The sequence below is a fragment of the Pseudopodoces humilis genome, chromosome 5 (genome assembly GCF_049639895.1).
Source record: "Pseudopodoces humilis isolate 2021_Gansu_Grassland_sample_001 chromosome 5, ASM4963989v1, whole genome shotgun sequence".
NCBI lineage: Eukaryota > Metazoa > Chordata > Aves > Passeriformes > Paridae > Pseudopodoces > Pseudopodoces humilis.
Genome location: NC_142204.1, coordinates 16186042 through 16210117, shown reverse-complemented (window position 1 = coordinate 16210117; position 24076 = coordinate 16186042). Strand labels below are relative to the sequence as shown.

The window sequence follows — 24076 nt, the reverse complement described above, 5'->3', positions numbered from 1 at the left end:
GCATGAAAACCTCTGAATCAAAGGTGTTAACTGAGAGTGCATTACCAAACTACAGCATAAATCACAATAATGGCTGTTACATCCTTGTTGTAATTGCTGCTAGTAACAACAGCAAGTATATTTCTGGATTTAAGATCAGACTGTTTTTCATCTCCCTTGATGAAGTCTTTAGAGACCTGTAGCATAAATGCTGCAAAGTAGGAAGGTGGCTGCCTTCTCCATTGCCTTTTTCTTACTCTGCTGCACCACTTTATTGTGACCCTTATGTGAAAGGCTGCAGGGCACCCTGCACTGAAAGAAAATTGACTGGTCTTTTTTCTTTGCATGTGAGCAGAGAGCAGTAGCTTATTTAGGGAGCTTTCCTGATAAGACAGCAAGTAGAAGTTGTGATAACCCAGGCCCAGCTCAAATTCAGCTACTTACAAAACAGTGTTTATCCGAGAGAGGCTATGTTTTGTCTCTGAGACACTCAGTTATACAGGGGGTGTGATGGACCCCTGTCAGCGAAGGAGGAACAGCAGCAAAGAGAACAAACATGGCACTTCATTCCCAGCTAAGGATAAATGGAGACCTGGTCTTGCCACCCCTTTTGGCACTGGGAAGTGTTCTGATGAGTCAGTGGGACTAAGTGCACAGCACTCATGCAAATTGTTACAGGACTGAGATATCACATATTTTAGGATCTTTGCACATTTTATCATGAGTCTCAAAACATTTTTCCATGCTGAAAATGGGCCAGTTCACATTTGGAATATATTCAAAATCAGGTCCTGAATTGAGAATAAATCTTTTTTAGTGTATCTTGTCAGAAATACTAAAATATATGCGTGTGTGTGTGTGTGTGTGTGTATATATATATATATATATGACCTATATATTTTTATATGTCAGATATACTTGGCTTACCTTGCAGCCATTTCCAGCAACCAGCCAGGCAAATCTATATTTGGGACAGGATTCTTCAGCATGCCCCACTCTGTGTCCTTTCTTGTGTCTTTTTCTAATACACGTACCCAGTTTCTGCTATGTTGAGCTTTACATCAAGGGATTCTATTCCCACTTTTCAAAATCACTTCTCCCCAGAATTTCTGGCCCCACAGAAGTTTAAAGACCATTTACAACAGTGACTCCATGTAATAAAAATTTAAAATATCCATGTAATAAAAAAGTTTTCAGCCAGAAAGCCCCCACATAATTATATAGGTGCAGAACACTTTTATTAGGAACAGTAGGGTTTTCAAAATTGTATAACAGTGGGGAAAAGACCTGTATATCAAAATGCAAGAGTATGCAATTATCGTTATGGAAAGATCTTTGCTTTTCCCCCACTCCCAGCATAAACCACTTTTCTCATCTGCCTCCAGAAACACCAGTAATAAAATCTCCTAAACAGCTGTTAATTCATTGAAAACAATGTTTTTAAGGCACATTTTTTTTTGGTGTGCTTTGGTCTTGCAAGGCTTTATGTACTGAGCAGAACAAAACAATTGTTACTGACTTTTTCAGATATGATTTCATTTTTTGCTCCTGTGGTAGAAATGGTGAAAAACAGCAAATGAAAAGTGTTAACTAAGAAAGCAGAGACTGAATAAACACAAACAAAAAACATTCTTTGCCAATGGAGACGATAATTTCAATGATGATTGTGTAGCAGCAAAGCCTTCTGTAACTCAGAGTACCCAGTAAGGATAGAGAGTTTTTTTGTAAAAGATACTCTCTGTGTGTATGCATATTTATATTTAATGTCAAATTTCATTTGACCAGAAGTGGAATAATCTTTCTTCAGAAATGTTCCCAGTGAAGATTTTATAACAGAATTGTGTTTTACTACAAGATTACAGGGATTTTTCCTCCATTTGGGTTTCACTGAGGACAATTAGTACCGTCTAACTCAGAAAAACAGGGAATCTCCTGTAGGCAATTTCCCTTATCACCATAAAATAATGAACAAAAAACTGGATTACTACTTTGTGAGAAGGTTTGATCCCGAACATGTAGAGTTCATTTTGCAAATCCTCTGTTTTCAGTGAAAATCAGGTGTTGCTGCATCATCTACAAGGCAAGGAATGAAGTGATGGTGTCTGTGTGTCTGTGCAAGGGTGACCATCACACATTTGAGTATTAATTACAAATCTGTCCTGTGCAAGGCCAGAGGGATGATGAAGTTCAGAACAGGCTTTGAACTTCAGCTGTAGAGTGCACCAGAGCTCTGGGGTCTTAAAGTTCTCAAAACGGCTTTGTGCTGCTAGTAGATACTTGCCTGCAGACATCTCACCCCACTCAATTCTGGAGTCCTCCTTCCATCCAGACCCACCTGAAGAAACCACAATTCCCAAAAGTCTGGGGCAGAAAGTGGCAGCAGAACTTGGCTCTCTTCTGCATGAAGTCCTCTCCATTCATGTACTCCATACATAACAAAAAAGAGGCCATGTAATGGCAGAGATGGCCTCCTAAGACCCTGTTCCAAGAAAGCAACCCACCCTAAAAGAACGGGTGTAAAAGCTCTTTTCCATGTTTGTAGCTCAGTCAGCATCTGAGGACAGAGGTGGGAAGGACATGAGAAATCCAGAAGTGTGTCTCCTGCATGTTGGGGCTTAGGGAAGCTAACCTTGACTTTACACACTCCTCAAGCAGCTCACATTTACTGACAGGACCAGATATCTCACATGGAAGTACAAGCGCATCTTAAAACTCTCTCACTAAAGAGATCAAAATCTGTAACTAACTTTTACAACTTTGTATTTGTAAATTTGTAACTAATTTTGCAAGCTAAAATTGTAACTAACTGCTAAGCAGCATATTACAAAGGAATTAGCATTTTTCTTTTGTAATTAAACAATAGTGAGCACTTGGTCTCCTTTCCAAGGATAGGGTTTAGGTTTCTGAGTCCATTAGTGGTTTGAAGAATGTACTGTCAGTTTTCATGCCTTACAATACTTAATTTTCTTCCAAACAATTTTAGAAGCCTATATCAATCTCCTCATCTTGTAAAAAATGTGAAGCATCTCCCTCTTTTGACAGTGACTGATGGAATGGTTTTCATGGAGTAATTAATTACTTATCCTAAGATTTTAACTAGTAGTTGGACATGAAAAAAAGCCCAGAGAAATTGGAATGTAGCTTCTTTGCTCTCTCTTGAGTCTTAATCACCTCTCACCAAACACACACACACACATAACAAAGTCATTGTTAAAGTAAAACAGCATGAGCATGACAGGGCTGGGAATAAGGGCTTACTACTGCTTACCTGATAGTTTAAATATTTTTTTAAAAAAATCAAAGTCTTCATCTGTAATCCATCATTGTGTCAATATCACACAGGTTGAAATAACTGTATACTGAAACAAGCTGCTTAAAAGAACTGTATACTAAAAAAGAACTTAAAAGAACTGAAAAGTGCCAGGAAATTGGGACAGACAGGCTTTAGTGGGCACAAACCAAAATTCCTGCTAGATTCACTTCCTGGCAGACCTCTTTCTACAGACTAAAACTTTTTCTAAATTTACAAATCTGTTTGTGTGACAAGCAACACCTATAGCTGATGAAAATTAGAACAATAAAGAGATACCATTAAGTACTGAGAATTAATTTAAGAAACTCCAGAAACAGTTCCCAGAACCAAATGAGGACACCACATGTCTGTGTATTAGTTTATTTAATTCTTTATCGCCACTAAGAGCAAGTAAATTATGCTGATACAATTGGTAAACATATACATTCGCTAGAGCCCCCCCAAAATCCCACAGAGCTAAGGGAAACATTAAGGGATGTTACAGGATTAATGCTTTCATTCTACAATATGGATATATGGCTTTCATACAAGTTTTAAAAAATTGAAAAGGTAACACACTGCTAGCTTACAAAATCAATATACAAACTGGAAAAAAAAGAGGAAAAGGAACAGGAAAAGAAAGTAACCCATAGGAAGATATCATATAGCACTGGTTTAATAGATATATACAGAATTAGAAATCCATTGAACATGATATTCAGGCTTTGTTATTTTGACTTTCATTTCTCCTTTCAGTTTATTCAAACTACAAGAATTAATATGGTTTCTTTCTTATTTTTTCCATCTTATTTTACCCATTTTCCTCACTTTTTATTGGCAGAGAAAAAGACTTTTCCTGCCTATGTTTCTATGTTCACACCTTAACTTTGAAGCTTTGAACAAAGTCTTTGTGTGTACTTGGTGTGACAGAAGAGAACATCACTGTGATAGTAAGTCCTTTTGGCCATTTCATTGGCATGTGTTTTGCATTTCCCTTGGACACAGCTATCCTTAAACTGAAGTTCTGGCAAGCGGGAAGAAATCTAGCTCTTCATCCTACTTGTGTATCCTCACTTAAATAACAGCACAGGACAAAAAGCTCCTTCATTTCAACCACAGCCTGAAAACGTGGCAGCACCGGTCGTGATTCGCATTCAGAGTTATGGATGCACCTTTCTAGAGTTTTGCTCCCCCCTGTATGAATGTGTAGATATATAAATACATACATATATATGCAGTGTGCACGTGTGTGTATTTAAAGAGCTGCTGTGTCTGATGCTGACAGCTGCTTTAGGTGGATTCTAGCTCTAAGCTGCAGCCTGTCTCTGCCTCAGGCCGCCTCAGCAACCACAACACACTCTGGACTACCACAGACATTTCCTTCAGCTGTAAAAGTCCAGATGAACTGAGTAATTGTAATATGGGGAGTGCAGTGAATGGTCTAATGAGAAAAGTTAAATAATGTCTTGTTGCCAGGTAGATTAGAGTAAGGGAGGTCAATCAGCAAAATTAATTGAATGAAATTTGCTGTGGATAAGACAGCCCTGCAGAGGCTACCCATTTTCCTAGCTTTCTGTCACTGAATTCAGGATCAAATGTTTTGTACTTTTAACATTTTAACTTTAATTTACATTTCAACTTTCAATGACTTCAGAAATGGGAACACTTGTGAGCCTCTGTTTTTATCTCGCCAATAAATCCACTCATTGGACATGTTTTCAGTTTTGCTGTGGGTTTTGCTTGTTATGATGGGGTGTTTTTAAGAAAGGAGTCAAATCTGTAAGTACAGGTTTTTTCATACACAATTCATTCAAAGCCAAGTGATTTAAAGGCTAGGAGATACTTACAGAGTTCTTTAGCCATGTGGGACTCCAAGCACTCCATATTTAAATGGCAAACTACAGAAAGGGCTAAAGGATTGCACAACCCCAGCAATGAGATAATAATAGTCAAATATAGTGGAATTCTCATGTTTTCCCAGAATTTTGCTCAGTTCAGAGTGATAAAGCCACAAGACAGACAGCCATTTGTGAAGAGTAGCAGAAAGGGGCCATTAGGAAAATCATTAGATTTCAGCATTGTTTAGCTCTTGTCCAAAAACAAAGTTTGATGCTCCTATGAATGAGACCACCTACATCTTCTCCAAATGCAAACACCCAGGGATAGAAAAGGCTCTCTCCATGCTCTACACCTGCTCAGGCAGGCAAGTCTTTAACTATTCATGAAACTCTGTACACCATGATAATTTGATGATAAAAGGGGACAGTGGTAAAGGATACAGCTTTTTACCACTATTTGTCTAGTTAAAGTGTTTTTCTGTTTTCTGGAATTTTGTTTGTTTGTTTGTTTGAAGGCAGACACTCCTGCATCAATGTCTCTGATTCCAGAGATGAACATTTGATCATTTCTATTCCCTGGGAAGCTTTGACAAGGTCAAGTTATGATGAAAGTTTTACCAGAATCCACCCTCCCAGCAAATCCAGGGACTCTTTTTTGCTCATTATCATATTTCCTTGTTCATTTTCATACAGTGATTAACAAGTTGCTACTGTGTCTTTTAATTTCAGAAGTACACAGTTGGAGGAAATTGATGGTATGGGCTTCCTGGGGCTGTTTTGCCACAATCCAGGAAGAAATGGAGAATACAATCTCAAGGATGAGGAAAGATCAGCAAAATCCACAGAAGTTGAACTGAGAAGTAGAGTGCCTCAGAAGAATTGACAGAAAACCTACAAATGCTATCAAAATTATGGATAAGAGTGGGAAGGCAGGCAACAGGTATAACCTGTCTCTGCAAAGAAGAGAACTCAGTCTCAACTTCAGAGAAGTGCTGTCCTAGAGAATTAAAATGGATTGGATACAAAATACCAACCCCCACTGACATACTGCTTCCCCTCCTCAGTAGGATTTGGGAGACATGGAAGACTGCTGTGTGGTACCAAAATGGTGTACACCTCACCAATATATTGCTTTAGAAAAGTGGTCAGTTTACATAGTTAATATCACTGCAGTTCCTAGACTGAGGGAAAATCAAGTTTGTCCCACCCTCAACATTGACATTAGCCTATATATTATTGTCTCCTTTTGACTGCCTCCACTTGAACATTTTCTTTTGAGGCTGGAATGGGACCTTGCTTCTTTGCAACACTTTACATTTTATTTGTTTTCATTAAGGCACAAATCAGGGAAAGCATAAAAACAAATGTGCCAACCAGTAGTTCTGCCCTCTGCACATAAGAAGCATGCAATAGAAATTGATAAAAAATGCTCCTGACTTCCTATCTGTCTCTTCTTGACCAACTCTCCAAAGCTGCCTGTATATATATTTTATAATTGTTATTCTTCCATTTCTTCTAACCTTTCTCCTTTGAAAAACAGCCCAGAATGTCATTATGGAATTAGAAGAAGAAAATCAGTAAATTACAATTTAGTATCTACCTGCATGTACAACAAACATTTTCCCTTCCTGGAGCCTTTCCCAGAAGTTTTGCTGCACTTAACAGACTATTAAATAGGCCAGGCTGACAAGCAATGACTCTCATTTACTATGGGCATTTCTGTCAGAAGACATATCTAAGTCAGAAAATGTCCCAATCCTCAAATACTTCTTTAAATCAAGATAGAACTGAAAGAAGCATTGCCTCAGCTTAATTAGAGTAAGGGAAAAGAGATATACCTAAATATACCAAATATATTCAGGTTTAAGCTCACTGGAATCCACAGTCTGGGTGCAGATTCATCCATAGCTGATGTTCAGCAACTCACCCATCTCTTTTCTAGGAGATTTGAGTGCTCAGAAAAAGGCTGTCATTTCAGGGATTTTTATCACCTCCCCATACTCCATTACAGCTGTAGCAAATGAAGATGTAAACCACTCCTCAAGAGGGACATTCATGAAAAAAATTTCTGTCTGTTAAACTAGGTAAGCAACACATCTATGCTAAGTCATTTTTCATTGTAATAGGATAGCACCAAGAGGGTAAACACGTTTTTCATCTGAAGTAGCTGCTCCCACAGCACTGTCAGACAAGCTTGCCCTCCCAAAGCAGGGAGGGGAGATTAGAAAGCAAATAAGGAGAAGTTTCAGAATGACTGAAGTAGAAACTGATCAAGATGAGTGGGAAGAGGTTTTGTTCAGAATCTTACCTTTTGCTTTCTTGATAATGTCTCTAGTGAAACAAGGGCTCCTTTTATTTGTTGGGAGCCTCCTTTTAGACCTGACCTGACTGACCCATTCAATCTTCCTCCTCTGTGTTCTGCCATAAATTACTTTATCACCTCCTGCATAGCTAGACTTTCCACTGAATATTTTCTTCTGGCTTATTGGAAATTTTCTTTGTTTTAAATTTGTACAGTATTACTCCAATTGCTGTCAGCAATAAGATGCCAAAATAGATCCGAACATATGTGGCCGAGTCGCACGTAAGAAATGTTCTCCTATTTCACACCCTTTGCTGCATTTTCTTCTGGTATTTTTTCGTTTTGTTTCCTTGTTTTCTGTAAACTCTCTCCATGAAGGCCCTATGCCACCATGGGAACATTACTGGCTTCCTTCAAAAACCATTAGGAATGTTCCTTTAACAAGCCAGATGGGCAATTAAACAAAAGGACCATAAGATGTCAGAGGAAACACAGGGGGATTTACTGTTTTTATACTCACAGAGGTGGAAATAAGAAGTCACATCTAAGGTTTGCTAAAGGACAATCGAAGTGTTGGTCTCAACATCATTCCCAATTCCTGCCAGCTCCCTATGAAACATGGACTAGATTAACCAGTGTGAGACAATGGTGCAACAGTGTTTGCACTCAAAGCTGAGCCACTTTAAGTGAACTGATGCAGCATTTAGACAGACAAACCTTTGGTGATTGAAAAAAAGTTTCCTTCTCCCTTTGCTTTCAATCAGACCTACCAAACCATTAGTTTAAGTCTGAGGCACAAGCACAGGTAGACCTGATTAGACAATGAAGAAACCAAATAGCACCCAGAACCACCTAAATATGAGCCTCTGTGATTTCAGATTTGGTCATTGCACATCCACCATGTGTGGGGGACATTTTTAACTATACCACGGACTCAAGTATGTCTAACGGCACAGTCAAAATAACAAGGACATCAACACAGACTGCAAAACACACCCAAGGAGTCTGGGAAATAATTGTGAGGCTAGTCTACCTTAAGCTATGTGCAGCCTTGGTTAGCAGGCTTCAGGAGTGTTTGTGTTTGGGAACAGAAGGACTTGCCTCACCGTGAGTCCAGATCAGCCATACCCTCCATGTGAGAAAGAAGAGGGCAAGCTCTACAATTGTTACAAGTTTTTTTTTGCATAGAAAAGGGGAGTGATGTTAGCATGGAAAAAACCCCAAAACTCTGCTTGTCTACAAGCTAATCCCACGAGAGAAATGTGATTTACTCAGATGAACACAGCCTGCAGCAGCTTCACTGAAGTCAGTGGGTGCCATGCAGGAGTACAAGGGAGACTATTCCTCTTGACCAGCAGGCAAGCCTGCAGCCTATGCAAATGGCAAAGCTTATTTCTTGCTGCTGAATTTTAAGATTTAGAATTCTGAAGCAATGATTTTGAACTTAATTTGGGCACTGAAATCCCTTATGTTTCCTCTAAAAATTTTGGTCTGCTTGTTGTCAGCTCGTTAAACAGCCCTTTACCTTGAGACAGACCAGACATTTGTCAGATCTTTTTTCTACTTTTTCTCTCAGGATTCAGAATTATTTAAATTAGGTAAAATTGAACAAATAGAAAAAACAGCTGGTTGTATTTTGTCTTTGTTTTTTCCTCTGTAGACTATATTAAAAAAAAAAGCTCAACTAATTTTATGTTGACTGAGCTTTTTCCAAGGTCTTTTAACTTATATAAAAACGGAAGAAAGTAAAAGAAACTGGTTTTATATTTCCCTTCTATTTTACTAAAAGATAAACTAAAAATAATTTCATTCCTATTGGTTTCAGGTCCCACAAATTGTCCCTTTTTTGGTCAAAAAGATGAACTACCCCCGGTGGCTTCCAAACAGATTTCTCCTTTTATTTCCCACCAGTCATACTATTTTTTACCCAGCTATAATTAAGATCAACAGGAATATTGCCACTGATGTGAAAGGGAGATGGGTCAAGCAGAATCACAACAATTTCAACTAGATCTCATATGAAAAGGATTTTCCCCCTTCTGTCAAAATGAACAAAAAAAATACAGCATTTTTCATCTTTTATAGGTGAAATGGAGGTCACTACCATCCACCAACATTGATATGCTGAAAAGTGGAAAGTTTTGTCATCGTTCCACTTTAAAAAAATCATTGCTAGAAAAATCATGAAAAATTAGGACTCTTTTATGTCCAATTGTTGAAAGATTTTAGATTTACTGCCAACATTCAAAATATGGTTAAGGAAAGGAGCATTACTGGTTTTTATCTGTAGATGGTGACATTTTGGAATGAACATTAAACACACATCCAAGAAAATCCCATACTTGTAAATACTCAACAAAATGCCCCCATCCTTTCCTTAAGCAAACAGTTTCATACAGTTATGCAGATGTAATCAGATATTAAGAAACAGGCCTCAGTTTTTCAGATATAAGGTCCCAATCTTAAATATAAATGCATCCAGCCAGAGTTCTATGTTCACACAGGGTACCACTGGCTTCAGCAGAGCTCCACACAGGCTCAGGTTCTGCTTGCATGGACTAATTACCAGATTGAGACCTATGGCAAGACTTGAGAAAAAAAAAAAATATTTTAAAATCCTCTACATTGTTCAATATAAAATAGACATAATTTTCTAAATGAGTTTGGAGTCCTTTATTACAGGCCTCTAAAAATTGTTGTTAGGGTTATACATTAAAAATACTAAAGTAATAAAAAAAAAGGATTTTTTTTTTTCTGTGTTTGCTTTTTTTCCTTCTATGGTACCATTAAGCTATAAATAATTTTAGGATAAAATGCCTAGGTATAAATGAAACTGTTAACTGATCATGTTTGCTGATGTCCCTTTCTCACGCTGCCCGAGGTGATTCCATTAATCCAGCATCTTCTCTTGTTTCTTGCCTTCCTTTTTCTTCTTCTTGGATTCTGTCAAGATATAACAAAAACAAAAAAAAAAAAAACCAGTGTCTAGCAAGCACTGCAATAAATTTCACTTAACACCTATGGAAGCTCCCCCCCCCTTTTTTTTTTTTCCCTCTCCATGCACATAAGTATTTCCTCATTTTGAACAAAGAAAGGGAAAAGAGAAGGAAAAGAAGAAAAATAACAGGAAGGGCCAAGGCAGTAGAGAAGACAGAGAGGGAGTTGCATGTTCCATTCAGAGCCCTCCCTATCTGAAGGGCTGACCCTGTTTGGCATGCAAAGCATTGTCTCAGGAACTTGCTTGGAAAATAGGGAAACAGCAGGCATCTCCTGGAGAAACCGGGTCATGGCTCAGTGGAGAGCTGGAAGAAAGCATTGCACACACTACCCACACATATACCCTTGCCCTGCTTCCTCTCTGTCTCATTGTGAGTCTTTGGCTTTCTCTGAATGTGCCAGCAGCTCCAGAGCATGGGGAGAAAGCTCTCTTGTTTCTCCAGCTCCTCCAGTGCCAGCCCTGCCCCGTTCCCCTGGGACAGACACCTATGTGCACTCGGGAGGCTGGGCTGGGGTCATGGAGCACGGCCTGTCCAGCCAGCTGACACTGCTGGGATGGGCAAAGCACCTGCTTCTCTAACTCATTTGGGGTAAATAAGGGAACAATGGGAAGGTACAAGTGTTGCACTAGCACCTGCACCGACTTTAACTGTACTCCAGAGCAGTGTGGTGTTCGACAGGTAAAGGAAATTCACAGAGGGACCTTCAAAATTAAGAGGATTAGGTACTCTTGTGTCACATGTCACCTTGTAACAGGGAAAATAACAGCTCTCATGGGGAACATGAGTAAATCCTCATTGATACCAGCACAAAACAGCACAACGGGTACCACAGAGAGATGGAAACAGAGCTTCTGTGAAACATCTTTCCTGGAACCAAAACAGCAAGCAAGCAGACCCAGGTTTGCCTTATCCCAGATTTTGTTAACCAAACCAAGCAAAACTATCATAGATTCATAGAATACACTGAGTTAGAAGGGATCCAGGAAGATCACTGAGTGCAGCTACTGGCCCTGAACAGGACCACCCAAAAAAATCACACCATGTTGCCTGAGAGGGCTGCCCAAGCACGCCTTGAACTCTGCCATTCTTGTTGCCATGAGCACCACCTCTGGTTACATAACAACTATCACCTTGAATGAGAAAACAAGCACTTAAGGTGGGACTGTTATCTGTGAATATGATTATTTTCTCTCTGACTCATTTACACAGGCACAGAATCACCAGTTGTGGTAAAAACAGCTTATTTCTACTGAAGCCAAGGCAATTACACCAACATCTTTCATGTATGGATAGGGCCAGGTACCTCCAGCAGAAGGAAAACTTAGGCTACCACAATTCTCTGATGATTGTTTTTCCTCTTTCCTAGTGTTTCAAACCAACATTTTTTCTTCACCTGTTATAACAAGATGAAAATTATTTCAAAAAATCCTTTAGTCAAAGCAAAAAAAAAAAAACAAACTAAACTTGTTTAGTCATATAATCTCCTCTAAAATCTCCTTCCCTTAAAAACTTTGCTTAACTTTCAAAGGGATAATAATTTAAAAGAATTAATAATTTGTTTTCATTTGAAAAAAAATTTTCTCCCCTGCATTTGCATGTGCCTGTGTGTGTGTGCTTGCATGTGCAGATGTGCATCTGAATGTCTGTGGTCTGGAGCTGTTCACAAAATCTGACATTTCAAAAAAGTAGTATTTCATTGAGTTAGTACCTAATTTGCTTTCAGCTACAGCTTTTCCCCCCCCAGAAAATTTCCTGTATCTGCCCTCAACCTCTTCTACCCACATCCTCCACCTCCTCTAATTTTGCCTCTCTATAAGAATGACCCTCCTGGATTCTTTATTGATTGCACTCTCCCTCACACTTTTTATTCCCCACACCACCCCACTCACCCTGAAAGAAACAGGGGCATTTTATCAATCAGACCAGCACTGGAACCTGTGAAATTTATTTAGACCCAGCACAAGCAGCAGGGCACAATGCAGACTTCAAACAGATTTACTAAGAGTGAAAAAGACGTATAAATGCAGGCAAACTGCTAAGAGGACTCTGCTGGAGAGTTTGTGCAGCTCATGGTAGGAATGAGGTCAGCACCAGGAGAAGACTTTGGGCTGGAGTCCTGTGAGTACACCAGGTTCCCATCCTCACTTGACCTGAAGTACCATACAGCCCACTGTTTATCCATTTGCACTAAATGCCCATGGGTTTGCATCTCTTCCTTTCTCAAGTCCTCCTCCCCTTTGTCTCCCTCGTGGTGATTTGCATGCCATCCAAACTGCCAAACCCATCTACCTACAAAGACAAGTGACTCTGTTTTGGGCCTCAGCAGAGTAAAACTGTGCCAGATGGAATTCCTCCCTCATTAAAAGTACTCACACCATCACAGCTTCATCTTTCAGACAGGTAATCTGGATTGATGCACAGCATATTTGCTCCATGAAATGGCAAGCATGCACGCAATTGTGGGAGTATGAGAAAAAGAAAAGAAAAAAGGAAACTGCCCAAATATCTCCCAGCCCTTAGGCTCTTTTAAAATTCCCACCACAGACACCAACACCCATGTGCTGACCCATGAAAATGTTGATGTTCATATGCTCATGGACAAGTCTGCTCACAGCTACACTCTAGTCACCCTGAAAATTAAAGTCTTCTGAAAATGTTTTCATAGTTTTGGTTACTTTCCCATGAAATTTCTGTAAACATAAGTTCTTTATCACATTTCTTCTAAGAAACGTCTTTTGATGGCTGTTTCGCATGACCAGTGTGCTCGGCAAGGTGGTAACTTAATTATTAATCCCTGGTCATTGTTGAGAATCTATAAATACTGGAGTCAGAGAATGAACTTCTCTTCTTCTGCTCTGATATTGAGAGGTGTTTGTGTGAAACATTTCGTGTCCTCTAGCGACACACTCTACCTGTTTTGATTATGATCAGGCTATGGTATATCCATGGCTAACAGTGTATAAAGTTGTTTTAAGATGCACTTTGCTCATGTTTTTTCATTTCTCAACATACTCTTCGCATTTGTGTCATTCAGGCTATTATTATCCTCACTTCTGTTCACCCTAGGCTACGATTTCCACTTTTAGGACATGCTGCTGGGTCACAGCCACACTGGGAACCACATCACCCTGATCACCCTGCCAGTGCTACTCTCCCCAGGGTAACCAGGCATGACTGAAAGGGTCACCATGCTCAAAGGGCTGACAAATTGAGAGTATAATGCCAGTTATCTGCCAGCTTATCATACTCCAGCATCAGCTGCAGCCATTTGCCACTTAAGTTAGGGAAAGATCCCCTAAGTAGACTGAGTCCAACAGTCCCATTCAGTTTCCTATTCCCTACGTCAAAATGATCAAAATTCAGTTCAGGTTAGCACAGATTGGATGTTAACACCTTTAGTTCAGCCATTTCCTACCAGGCATCTTAATGTGGTCCCGTCAGAAATTATAGTCACCCACTAAGCAGAGCCCACTGAGACAGCCTTTATGATGGGGAAGCCACTAAGCTGGTTCCACATCTCACCAGCACTGCAAAGCAGCATGACGCCAGCAGCACTCACCAGTGAGCCAGAGGGAAGCAGGAAAAGCTGCCCAGTGAGCAAGGACTACCCTGAGCAAAACCCTGCCATTTGCAGGAGCTTTGGGCCTACAGCAGCCTCCTCCACCTCACCCACCCTGCCGAGAGCAGCATTCCCACCGGCAGAGGCACAGATCTGTGCACCAGCTGTCCTTTGCCTTCAGGGAATGTGTGTGCTGCAGACAAGTGCTACCAAAAATACAGAGAGACACTATGGTAAAACCACTTAACTCAAACTGAAACTCAGCTGTGAAACTCACACCAGCCCACACAGAATTTGAATCTGAATCTACTCACTGCCCTTTTAGCTTTCAAGTTAGGTGGCCCATTTGTGCCAGACACCAGTTGGAGGTATGTTTATGAGCTATCTACAGTAGAATTCGGAGTCCAGAGAGGCAGGACCAAAGCAAAAAGCAGGATGAAAATCCTGGATTTCAGAAGAGCAGCCTTTGGTCAGTTCAGGGACCCTCAGCCAGGCTAAGTATCCTGGACTAGGGCACACACAAAGACCAAATTCCAAATGCCTGGTAGTCCCTGCAGTGTGCAACACCCAGGCATCACACAGCCACTCTGCTCCCCCAGAGCCAACACACTTCCAGCAAGATAAAAAACAAACAGCCCTGCAGGAGCAAACTGTGTCAATGCACAGGCACTGGATTATCTCATCCTTCATCACCAGAATAACCCTACAAATTGTCACAAGACTTAGAATTACCCACAGGATTAAAAACTGGTCATGGATTAGCACTGGACTCAATTTCTGTGGGCTAAGATGACCAGTAACAAAAATTCCAGTCAGTCTTAGTGAGTAAACAAGTTAATTTCATTAGCAGAACTTTCTCTATGCAATTTGGAATTGCTGCAGTCCTCTTTAAACAGTCATCTTTATTCCAGAACCTCATTCTTACTATGCAAGCAGCAAATGAAAGTAATTCAGTTGAACAGGAGCCACACACCGTTTGAAGTCACTCTTAATGTATAAGGCACAAAAGGGAGGTAATTACATTTTAATGGAAGTCAAGCTTTGTAAGCCAAGATTTGCAGGTCTTTATTTTCATTTGTTGAAAAGAAGGTAACAATTCACTCCTGGCACTGCTGAACTCCTGTGTATAAAAGTCAAGCAGTGCCCCCAAAAGCAATATCAATTATTCAAAATAGCCAAAGCTGTACTGATGGGAGGTTAGAGTAAAAAACTACCAGATCAGATGCTCAGGACACAATTTTCCCAGGGCCTAGCACTCATGCAGTCTTAGTAAGCTCAGAAGAAGGCATGTTTTAGAAAGGTCTCTCCATCTCTCAACTGCAGCAAATTTTCCAAGGCACCAGGCTGCTATGGTGGTAAAGGGCAATGGTGCCTTGGGGTGCAGGGAGCTTCTGAATTTTGGGGATGAAATGTCAGTCCCTGGGGAATGGAGAAGTCTTAACGTTGGTACAATCAATGATTTTATACCTTGGTAAAAAAATCTCACCTTAAAGAGATTCACACTCCTGTCTAGGAACAGAAACTGTATTATCTTGTGATTTTCATGACTTTAAAAACTAATACCTGGATTTCTGAAAACCCTTTAAACATAGTATTTCTTTTTCTTGTAGAGGAAGAAAACTTTTCATGGCTATCTAAATCCTTTCCTTCCTTTTTCCTGTACTACATACAGCTTCTTTGTATCCCAAAAGGTTTAAGAAGGAAAAGCTATATTATGTTAGCAACTTTGCTCCCTAATGAATTCTTCTGAAAAGCTTCTTTGAGAAGCACAGTTCTTCTGGATTGGGAAAAAAAAACAATAATCCACCAGCTGAACAGCAGCAGAATGCACCTCTCCAATTAATCAATGACCCTGATGCAACTTTTACTTCATTAATAGATCACAATTGATGTAGCCTTACCAGCTTTCTCTAGCTATCTGTGCTCCTCAATTTCCTAACACTTGTCCTCACTCCTCTCCATAAGGTTTTGTCCTGCTTCTCATTTTGCTGAAGTTTTTTTTTGGATAGATTTTGATTTGTTCCGAGTTGAACACAAGACTGACTTGATTTAGACCTAAAGGCTGCAGCTGCCCCATTTAAGTCAGAAAGTCATGCTGCGAAGTGTGTTAGGAATGGGGAAGAGCCAGATTTATGCTTTTAACAAACACTGACATAATGTGACAAAGGAATAGAACCAAGTCACCGCTCACAGAAAATGTGTCAATTTTTCTTTCTCATCGGAATTGCAAGAAGAAATAAATGTAAGGAAAAAATAATCCAATTTGTTCTAAAATAAGCCACAAAACTCTGAAATTATCTTAGACAATCAGAAGCCATTTCCCGAATCTGACATACTGATGTAAGACCTTTAAACCTTTTCCTTTAACATCCCAACTTAAACTAGTGAGGAATTACAGGGAGCTTTTATTTAAGAGATAATTTGATGAAGCCAAGGATTTTCATCAGAAAGGTTTCTCTTTGATGATTTTCTCCCTTCAAATATTTGGGAGAAAAAGTTTCAAAACTGCCTATGCACAGGCACTCAAAAGACCACAAAGACACATGCAATTTCTGATTTTGCTAGATGGCCTAATAGCCAGAAGGCAAAGAACATGAAAGTTTCATCTCATTTTCTTTACATCTGTGTTAGCCCTTAAGATGTTAGATCTTAACAGTGAGTATTCAGAAGACTGCAATGGATAAACTTTTCAAGCCAAGGCTTTTTCGCATCTGGAGTCTGCTAAAGGAATCTTGCTAACACTTTTAGAAGCAGTTCAATGTTCTTCCAGTTGGCTTCTCATCGACCTCAGGCACATTTGCACTGCTGCTTCTGGAGGGTAGGGACTTTCTCACTGTTCTTCATCATGTCCTGTGCTCAGCACAAGAGGGACACAGTCCCAGCTGGCTCTTCAGCCCCCTCTCTGTCTGTGCTGTACACAAGGTCCCTCTCAATGCCAGCAAGACAGGTGCAGGCATAGACTGATACACTCAGGGTTTACTTGCTGCATACACGTCTCTGCTGGAGACAGAAAGCTTTAATAATCCATTGGGACTTTAGTATAATGCCTATACAGCAAAAAGTTCATACATGTCAAACTGAGATCTGTATTATATGTAAGTATATAAATATATATGGATATATAATATAAATGTTATTTATTGTGGTATAATGTGAATAGAGAACCTATTTTATTCAGCTAGCCCTTGAAAACCAGGCAGATGCTCTTCTCAGCTGTGCTTTCTGCATCTGGCCCAGATGAGCTCTACCCTCAGGGCATAGGATAGAGGGTTGGCTTTGACCAGTGCTCCCCACTCTGCAGAGATGCCTGCAAAAGTTCTGGAGTAAGCACAGATAGAAGGAAAGATAGAGAAATGGCAATGTTGAAAATTAAATGGAGGGATAAAGAAGGGAAAAAAAAAAAAAAAAAAAAAAAGCCTGAAAGCAAAGGAAGTGAAGAAATAGGAAAAGGACAGAAGAGAAGAAACAGGGCTTTCTTCTCTGTGTCACTGCTGAGAACAGTAATGAGGATAAACATTTGCTGGTGGCACACCTTTTATCACAGCAAATCTCATAGTTTAAGGCATTTTCATGGCTCAAGGGCACTAACTGATGCCAAGGAGGCTGGACTAAGCTCTTAGGAGCAAGGAAAGTGAGGCAATGAGCACATAACAGAATTGACACACACAAATTTAAACTTTCACCCACAAAGGCCTGAATTAAACCCTAAAAGAAACTCCTGCAGGTACAACAGTGTTAAAAGAATGTTTGTCAATACAAGCCAGAAGGTCAGAAAAACACGGATGTTTAGGTTTCCGTGAAACATCCCAGTGTTTTTCTTTCCAAAAACACCTGTAAAAGCTGCAGAACAACTGAAAATTGAAAAATATTTAGTTTAAAAAAAAAAAAATTCTCTCCCTTTCTTACATGCATTTCCTTCCCCCTGGAATTAGGGTTGTGTCAATCAGACTGATATTATGCTATGATCTGACAAGGCATTCAAATTATTTATCCAAACAGTAAAATTTTTCAAAGGCACAAAAGCAGTCTCAAGGGAAACTACAGCACAAAGCCTCCAAGAAACATAAGGAAATGGAAGCAGAAAAGCAACCATTAAAAGACATCCAAACTCTATTAGTTATGGGCTGCACTGGCAGCTTATAATCATTTGAGGCTGGTCCACACTATAAGCAGCATTGTGTTTTGTTTTTCTTATATAGCTTATTCTGATTCCCACTGAAACTGAGAAACTTCATATTTCCTCCTGTCATGGTAGCAAGGAGCCAAATGACAGAGCCATGTCTCAGAGCCTAAAGCTTCCAGTGAGTTTTACTTCACCTTGAAACACAGGCCTTGTCCTCAGAGCAGCACTGGGCAACACAACCAAGCATTTAGTGCCCAGTCTCGCCCCTCTGGACCACTGCTTCTTCTCTGGGTTTTCACATTTCCCAGCACCATAAGGCATAAATTATTCATGGCAAAACTGCTTCTCACAAAGTTTATGCAGTGCTTAGTACAATGGCACCCTTTTTCAGCTGGGGCCTCTGGGCACTCATGCAATACAAATAATCATGATGATAGCAACAATAATAACAGCTAGCTATGCTGTTCCCACCGGGCACACACTTCCAGTGTCCTGTCCCACAGAGCTCAGATCACTGTATTTCACTGCAGGCTCACAGTCAGTGCCAGGGGCCATTCTTCAATAAATCTGCCTCACCCTTTAGAACAAGAGAAAGACCTCCCAGTTTTGCCTTTCACGTTTTTCTTTAACTATCACAGCTGTTTCCTAATATGAGAAAATCCCTCATTTTTATAACTAATTAGTTTGAGCAGATTCTATTATTCTGCCTCCTGTAATACTAATTATTACACTAGCTGCATGCCTGCACGACTAATGAGTTACATTAAAGCTGGGGAATTCTAAAACCTACAGAGGGAGATACAGATGACTGCAAAGCCAAAACAGGAGACACCAGCATCTTTCAAACAAAAGAAAATTGCAGCCCTAACAAGTCACTTCCTCTCATTCTGTGTCCCCTCCAGCTGCTTTGTGCTGTTGCACAAAGGCAAAGTCAAGGGAGGGCACACCAGAAAAAGCAACTTGTCCAACACACCAAGTGAAGTGGTCCAATTGAATCAGTGCAGCACCCAGTTTGTCTGAGGAACAAACAGCTCAGGAGAGCAGGTCACCCACACACCACTGTCAGCTCCTTGCAACAGCCAGCAGTCAAGCCACCCTGCCAAAGCTGGTCAGTCTGTTCTGGCAGCACACTGCAAGATCCTCTCCCTACAGGTAGGAATCTGCCAGTGGAGTGCTTAAAAACCATGGTTGTTTTCTGCTCCTGTCACCAAAGCAAAGACAGGGATACACCTGCTCATTAACACAAGTCCATCTCTATGATTTGACAAGAAGCTTCCTAAGAAGACCAAAGATAAAATGGTGTATAACACTGATGGGAGTTCACTGAGATTACCAACTAAAACCAAAGACCCTGATTAAAAACTGCAGTTCAGACACTCACCTTGAAGTCAATTGTCACATCCTGATAACTTTATTTGCATGATAAAAGGGAGCAGCAGCTATTAGCTACGTGCCTGGACCTACCACTGATACTTTGTCAATCTGGGAAATCATTTAGCCTTTCTGACTTTCAGTTACTACTTTTCTTTTAATTAGACTTCCTGAGCACCAAGGTGTGATTAGCAGGATTAGCTAATTGCTGCCTGTAAAGATATATAGATAAAAGAAACAGGGTAGGGCAGGTTAGTTATAGGTCACTCAGCTCTGAGGTAAAACTCTTCAAAATATATGAAATTATTAATGATGCAGAATGCAGTCCTTTCCTCCGTGCAGGAGCATGCACACCAAACACAGGGAACTGTACTGACACCTTGCTATGCCCTCAAATGCTAAACCTGATCTGAATTACACAGAAGAGATTACAGCCATTAACAACTCAGCTAGGTCTTGCCTTCATGTGGGAAATCTTTCCAAACACTGCATGTTGGAGGATGTGATCTTTGGTTGGCACCCCAATTACTAAATACAACAGTGGTGTGAGCAATGTTTGCCAACATTAGCACATATTTTTCCTGTGTGGCAAGGACTGAGCTCAGCCATGACAAAGTAACTCATGGATGTGATATACTGTAAATTGATAGAGTTGGGAAGGGAGATTTATTAAAAAGAACTAAATACAGCCAGGTGAAAAAGTTATCAGAAAGAAGCATAAATCAAAAAAATGAGGGGTAGATTGCAGAAAGGGCTGGCAAACTGCTTATTCTATTTAATTTTATCTTAATCAGAAGAATAAATATCTGAAAGTACAACAGTTATGGGGAGAGAGAAAGAAAGAATGAGTGACAGAAAGAGCGCAAGAAGAAATAAAACCCACGCGGCAACCCAGCTCAAGGAAAATAAATTCCTCTTCTCTTAGCAGTTAAAGAACAATGCTTCCTGAATCCTGACAATACTCCATTCTTCTGCTTTCTGGCTGGCTGGAACCTGAACAAGCATTAATCAAGTTTGGGTGGGTGTGGAGTAGGCCATATGGAGGATGTCAGAAGCATTTTGTGCTCCTCAGCACAGGCTGGCCATTAGAGCAGCCACTCGCCACAAGTGCCCAGCTCTGTCACATCTGTCAGGACAGTTTAAGGAGAGCTTCAACATCACCAGCCTTGCAGACACTGATTAGAATATGCAGCTGTGTGTGCTAGAGGAGAGGTGCCTGTCTCCACTGGGATTTTGTGATAAAAATTATCCTTTCATCCTTGCCCCACTTCGTGACAGGCTTTCTCACAACCTCATTTGTGGACTAAATACACAACAAACACTTACATTGCTGACAATCTGTCTGTCCAAATGCACAGTATTCCAGAAGGAAAGGTGGTTTTCATCCTACACTTTAACCCAGCAGCCCAGGACCAAGTTACTTTCTTCCAGTCTGAGAACATGTGAGCAAAGCTATGGAGAAATGAGCTTGTCAGGAAGCCAGGTAAAATTAAAATTCCTGGTTCATCCTTACACATAGTTGTAATCCATAAGACAGCTGCTCAGAACTAAAAAGTACTGACACAGACCAGTTGCTAAGAAGAAAATATTTATTTTTTTAGTTTCCAAAATAATGGAGAGTGCTTAAAAAAGGTTTTAGGCTTTTCTATGAATGCTTACTAACTATAAAAGAAACTGTAAGAACACTTAGGTTACCAGTTTATGAAGAAGGCATTGATTCCCAAAGTTTATGAGCATCTCCTGCTTTAACTTAGCACAAGTTTTGTCAGAGATAATAGGAGTCTTGGAAAACCAAACTATATTTTATCAACAAATCTGTAAAATTATAAACCCTGTGATTTTTTTTTTCAGGTATGATTTTCCTTTCTGGTAAGAACAGATCCAAGAATGAACAGCAATCATTTTTGAAATCATTGAGTGAGAGGAAGGAGACTCATCCTATCAGCAAAGCAAATTCATCAGCAAATATGTTGATGGGCTGGAAAGGTGGATAAGCAACAGTAGAGCAGGATCTACATTTACAATCAATCAATTGGAATTCTTCTCAAAGAATAGAGATGCTGAGGAGGAACTTCAGACACCATGCCTCATGAAGGAAATGTGTCAGGTGAAATTTGATGCACAACACTTCATTGGTCAGGCCTAGACAAGATAGCCTATCTTACCCACACAATTTCTGGGGTTCCTAAATAATCACTTTTTTTTTTTTTTTTTTTTAATTAGGGAGAATTTTGAAGGTCTCACATACTCCCCATGGAAGCCATGATCAAAATTAAAATTCTATTTAACTAATTTAGTGGGTCTAATGAACAATAAAGGTAGTATTACAATGATATTTTCTTCTTTCAATACAGATCTGTAGAGGACATGCTTGGAATACTGTTTACAATCCAGCCTCTCTCCATAATAAAAACTCTTTTGCATAAGAAGGAATTTAGGTAAGTCCAGTAGTCAGTATTCTTATTGTGGATAAATTCTTATACAAAGAAATACTTGAGTCGGAAGCTTTAAAAGGTGGCAAGTGATGAAAAAATGTAAAGTACCATTGATTGGAGAAGCTAAATAGGGGCTTTCACTGACCTCATTTACAGTATGAAATCAAAAGGAAAACTGATATAATGGGGAGGTTACAAACACAACCTAACAGAATAAAAATTTCACCTCACTGGAAAGTCAGGAAAATCACGAAAACACTTTTTTCTGAATATACTGGTATTTTTCAGTGCAATATTCTCAGTCAGTTCATGTCTGCTTTTGGTACTCTCAGCTCTGTTATCAGAGACGTGTTCATTGGTGCACCTCTTGAAGCAAAGACCAGCCAGAAAGGCAACTACTGACAGTAAAACAGATTCCTGAGCTGCTAAGCCCTGACTGACTGCTCTGCTGCCAGAAATGCCAGAAAGCTCCTGCCCTGCTCAGCCAGGCAGCCCCAGTAGGAATGGACAGCCCTAGATCAGCATTCACAGATTTAGCTGGATATCAGTACAGACCTCTCATGCTTCAGAAAATAACCTCCTGCTTCCAAATAATGCACCATGGGCTTTTTTTGTTACAGTCCTGAGGCACTGATGCAAAGTTAGGGGTGAAAAAGGAGCCTAACATGTAACTGTAGACCATTTCAGGTGCTCAGGCCATAAACCAGTTCTCATTTCCAAAGAAGGAAATTCATTAAGATTCTAGCTACAGGTTGAATGACGTTGAAATCCTTTCCTTTATCTAAGTTGTAGGTTTGGACTTACCTCCAACCTGTAATTTACTTCACCTCAGGAAGAAAACAAATACTCTCATTCCAGCCAGCATGCCAGCTCTCCTACTTTTAACTCAGAAATAAAGTTCAGTGGGGCAAAACTTTTCACACAGTACTAAGTCTGCTTGACCTAATTCCCTCCTCTAGTTGCTCCTCCTGGTGCCAACACACTGCCCAGTGCAGCTCCCGTGTAGTTATACCCACAGATCTGCAACATGGACTTAGCTGTGAGCCCAGGCTGTGTGTGTGTGTGCCTCCCATGCCTGCTGCTCCCACTAATGCCAACAGCAGATGAGTGAGCAGGTGGCATGCAGGAAGATGCCGTGAGATTTCCTACGCAGATCAGGGGAGCAGAACTGCCCACAGTTATGATGATTAAAAACCTACTTCGGTACCTATTTCTCTTTTTGCGTTCCTTCAAATCAAATAAAGTCAGGTTTCGTAATTAAGTCAAACCCTGTAACTGGTTGCTGCAGTCAGTCCCAATGCAATTTTCAGTCTCAGCTATAACTCACTCCTAGCCTCTAGAATCAGTTGACTCCAATCCAGCAATTTCTCAAGCTCTGCCTTTGAAACTACAACTTGAAAATGAGCCTGTACCACCCAAGAGCGCTGCTCTCACAAAACAATGCTGCACCAATGCTCTGCCTTGTCCCCCTCTCCCCCTGCTCTGACAGCCACTGACAGAATATAGATCTATGACTCAGTGGAAGCAGGACAAGGCAGAGGCTCGAGGGGCAGAGGCCTTCTGGCAGCACAATAGGAAGTCTCATTCTGTAAATTCCCAAAGGCTACTTAGGCATGGAAACTTAGTGAAAAAAAGAAAACAACAAAAACCCACACCAAAAAAAACCAACTCATCTAAACAACCCAAACCCCAAAAACATGAAAAAAGTCCCTCCCCCAAACTGCTAAACAATAAAATCACACATCTCAAAGCCATTCCTACATTCCCATCCAATCATTCCGATCCCTAAATGGTGTTTGCTGTTGCCAGCTCAACCAACTCAGGTGGTCTCTGAAAATCTAGTTGTAACTTTGCTGCTCCACAACCTGTCTCTGTCTGCACAGGTTCTAGACTGGTCTGATAGCTCCATGGATAGTGTGCAAGGAAAACCAGTCACATGGATGGGTGGATGCACACACACACACAAACACACACAGTGCTTGCAACTTCTCTGGTCACTCAAGCAGAGCAGGCCACTTGCAGGTACTCCTCCGATCAGTGGTGCAGCACCACAGCCTACAATATGAAAATTGCTTGTCCCAGGTGCACCTGTCACACCTAATCACATTTATTTGTACTGTTATCCAAGTATTCAGAGCCTGGAATGTGTCAAACCCTGCTGGTTTTAAGTAAACAAAT

The 24076-nt window shown here is 40.3% G+C and overlaps 1 protein-coding gene across 4 annotated transcripts in view; it reads right to left on the bottom strand.

Annotated features, from left to right (window-relative positions):
• Positions 1–3638: 3638 nt before the first annotated feature.
• The window catches only part of PTN (pleiotrophin), a 75680-nt gene continuing 55242 nt past the window's right edge, over positions 3639–24076 (bottom strand). For all 4 annotated transcript variants that reach the window (XM_005527918.3, XM_088055515.1, XM_088055513.1 and 1 more), the window contains exon 5: positions 3639–10354. In XM_005527918.3, the coding sequence (XP_005527975.1) occupies positions 10302–10354 (53 nt within the window). In that variant the 3' untranslated portion in view covers positions 3639–10301. The remainder of the gene's footprint in view (positions 10355–24076) is intronic.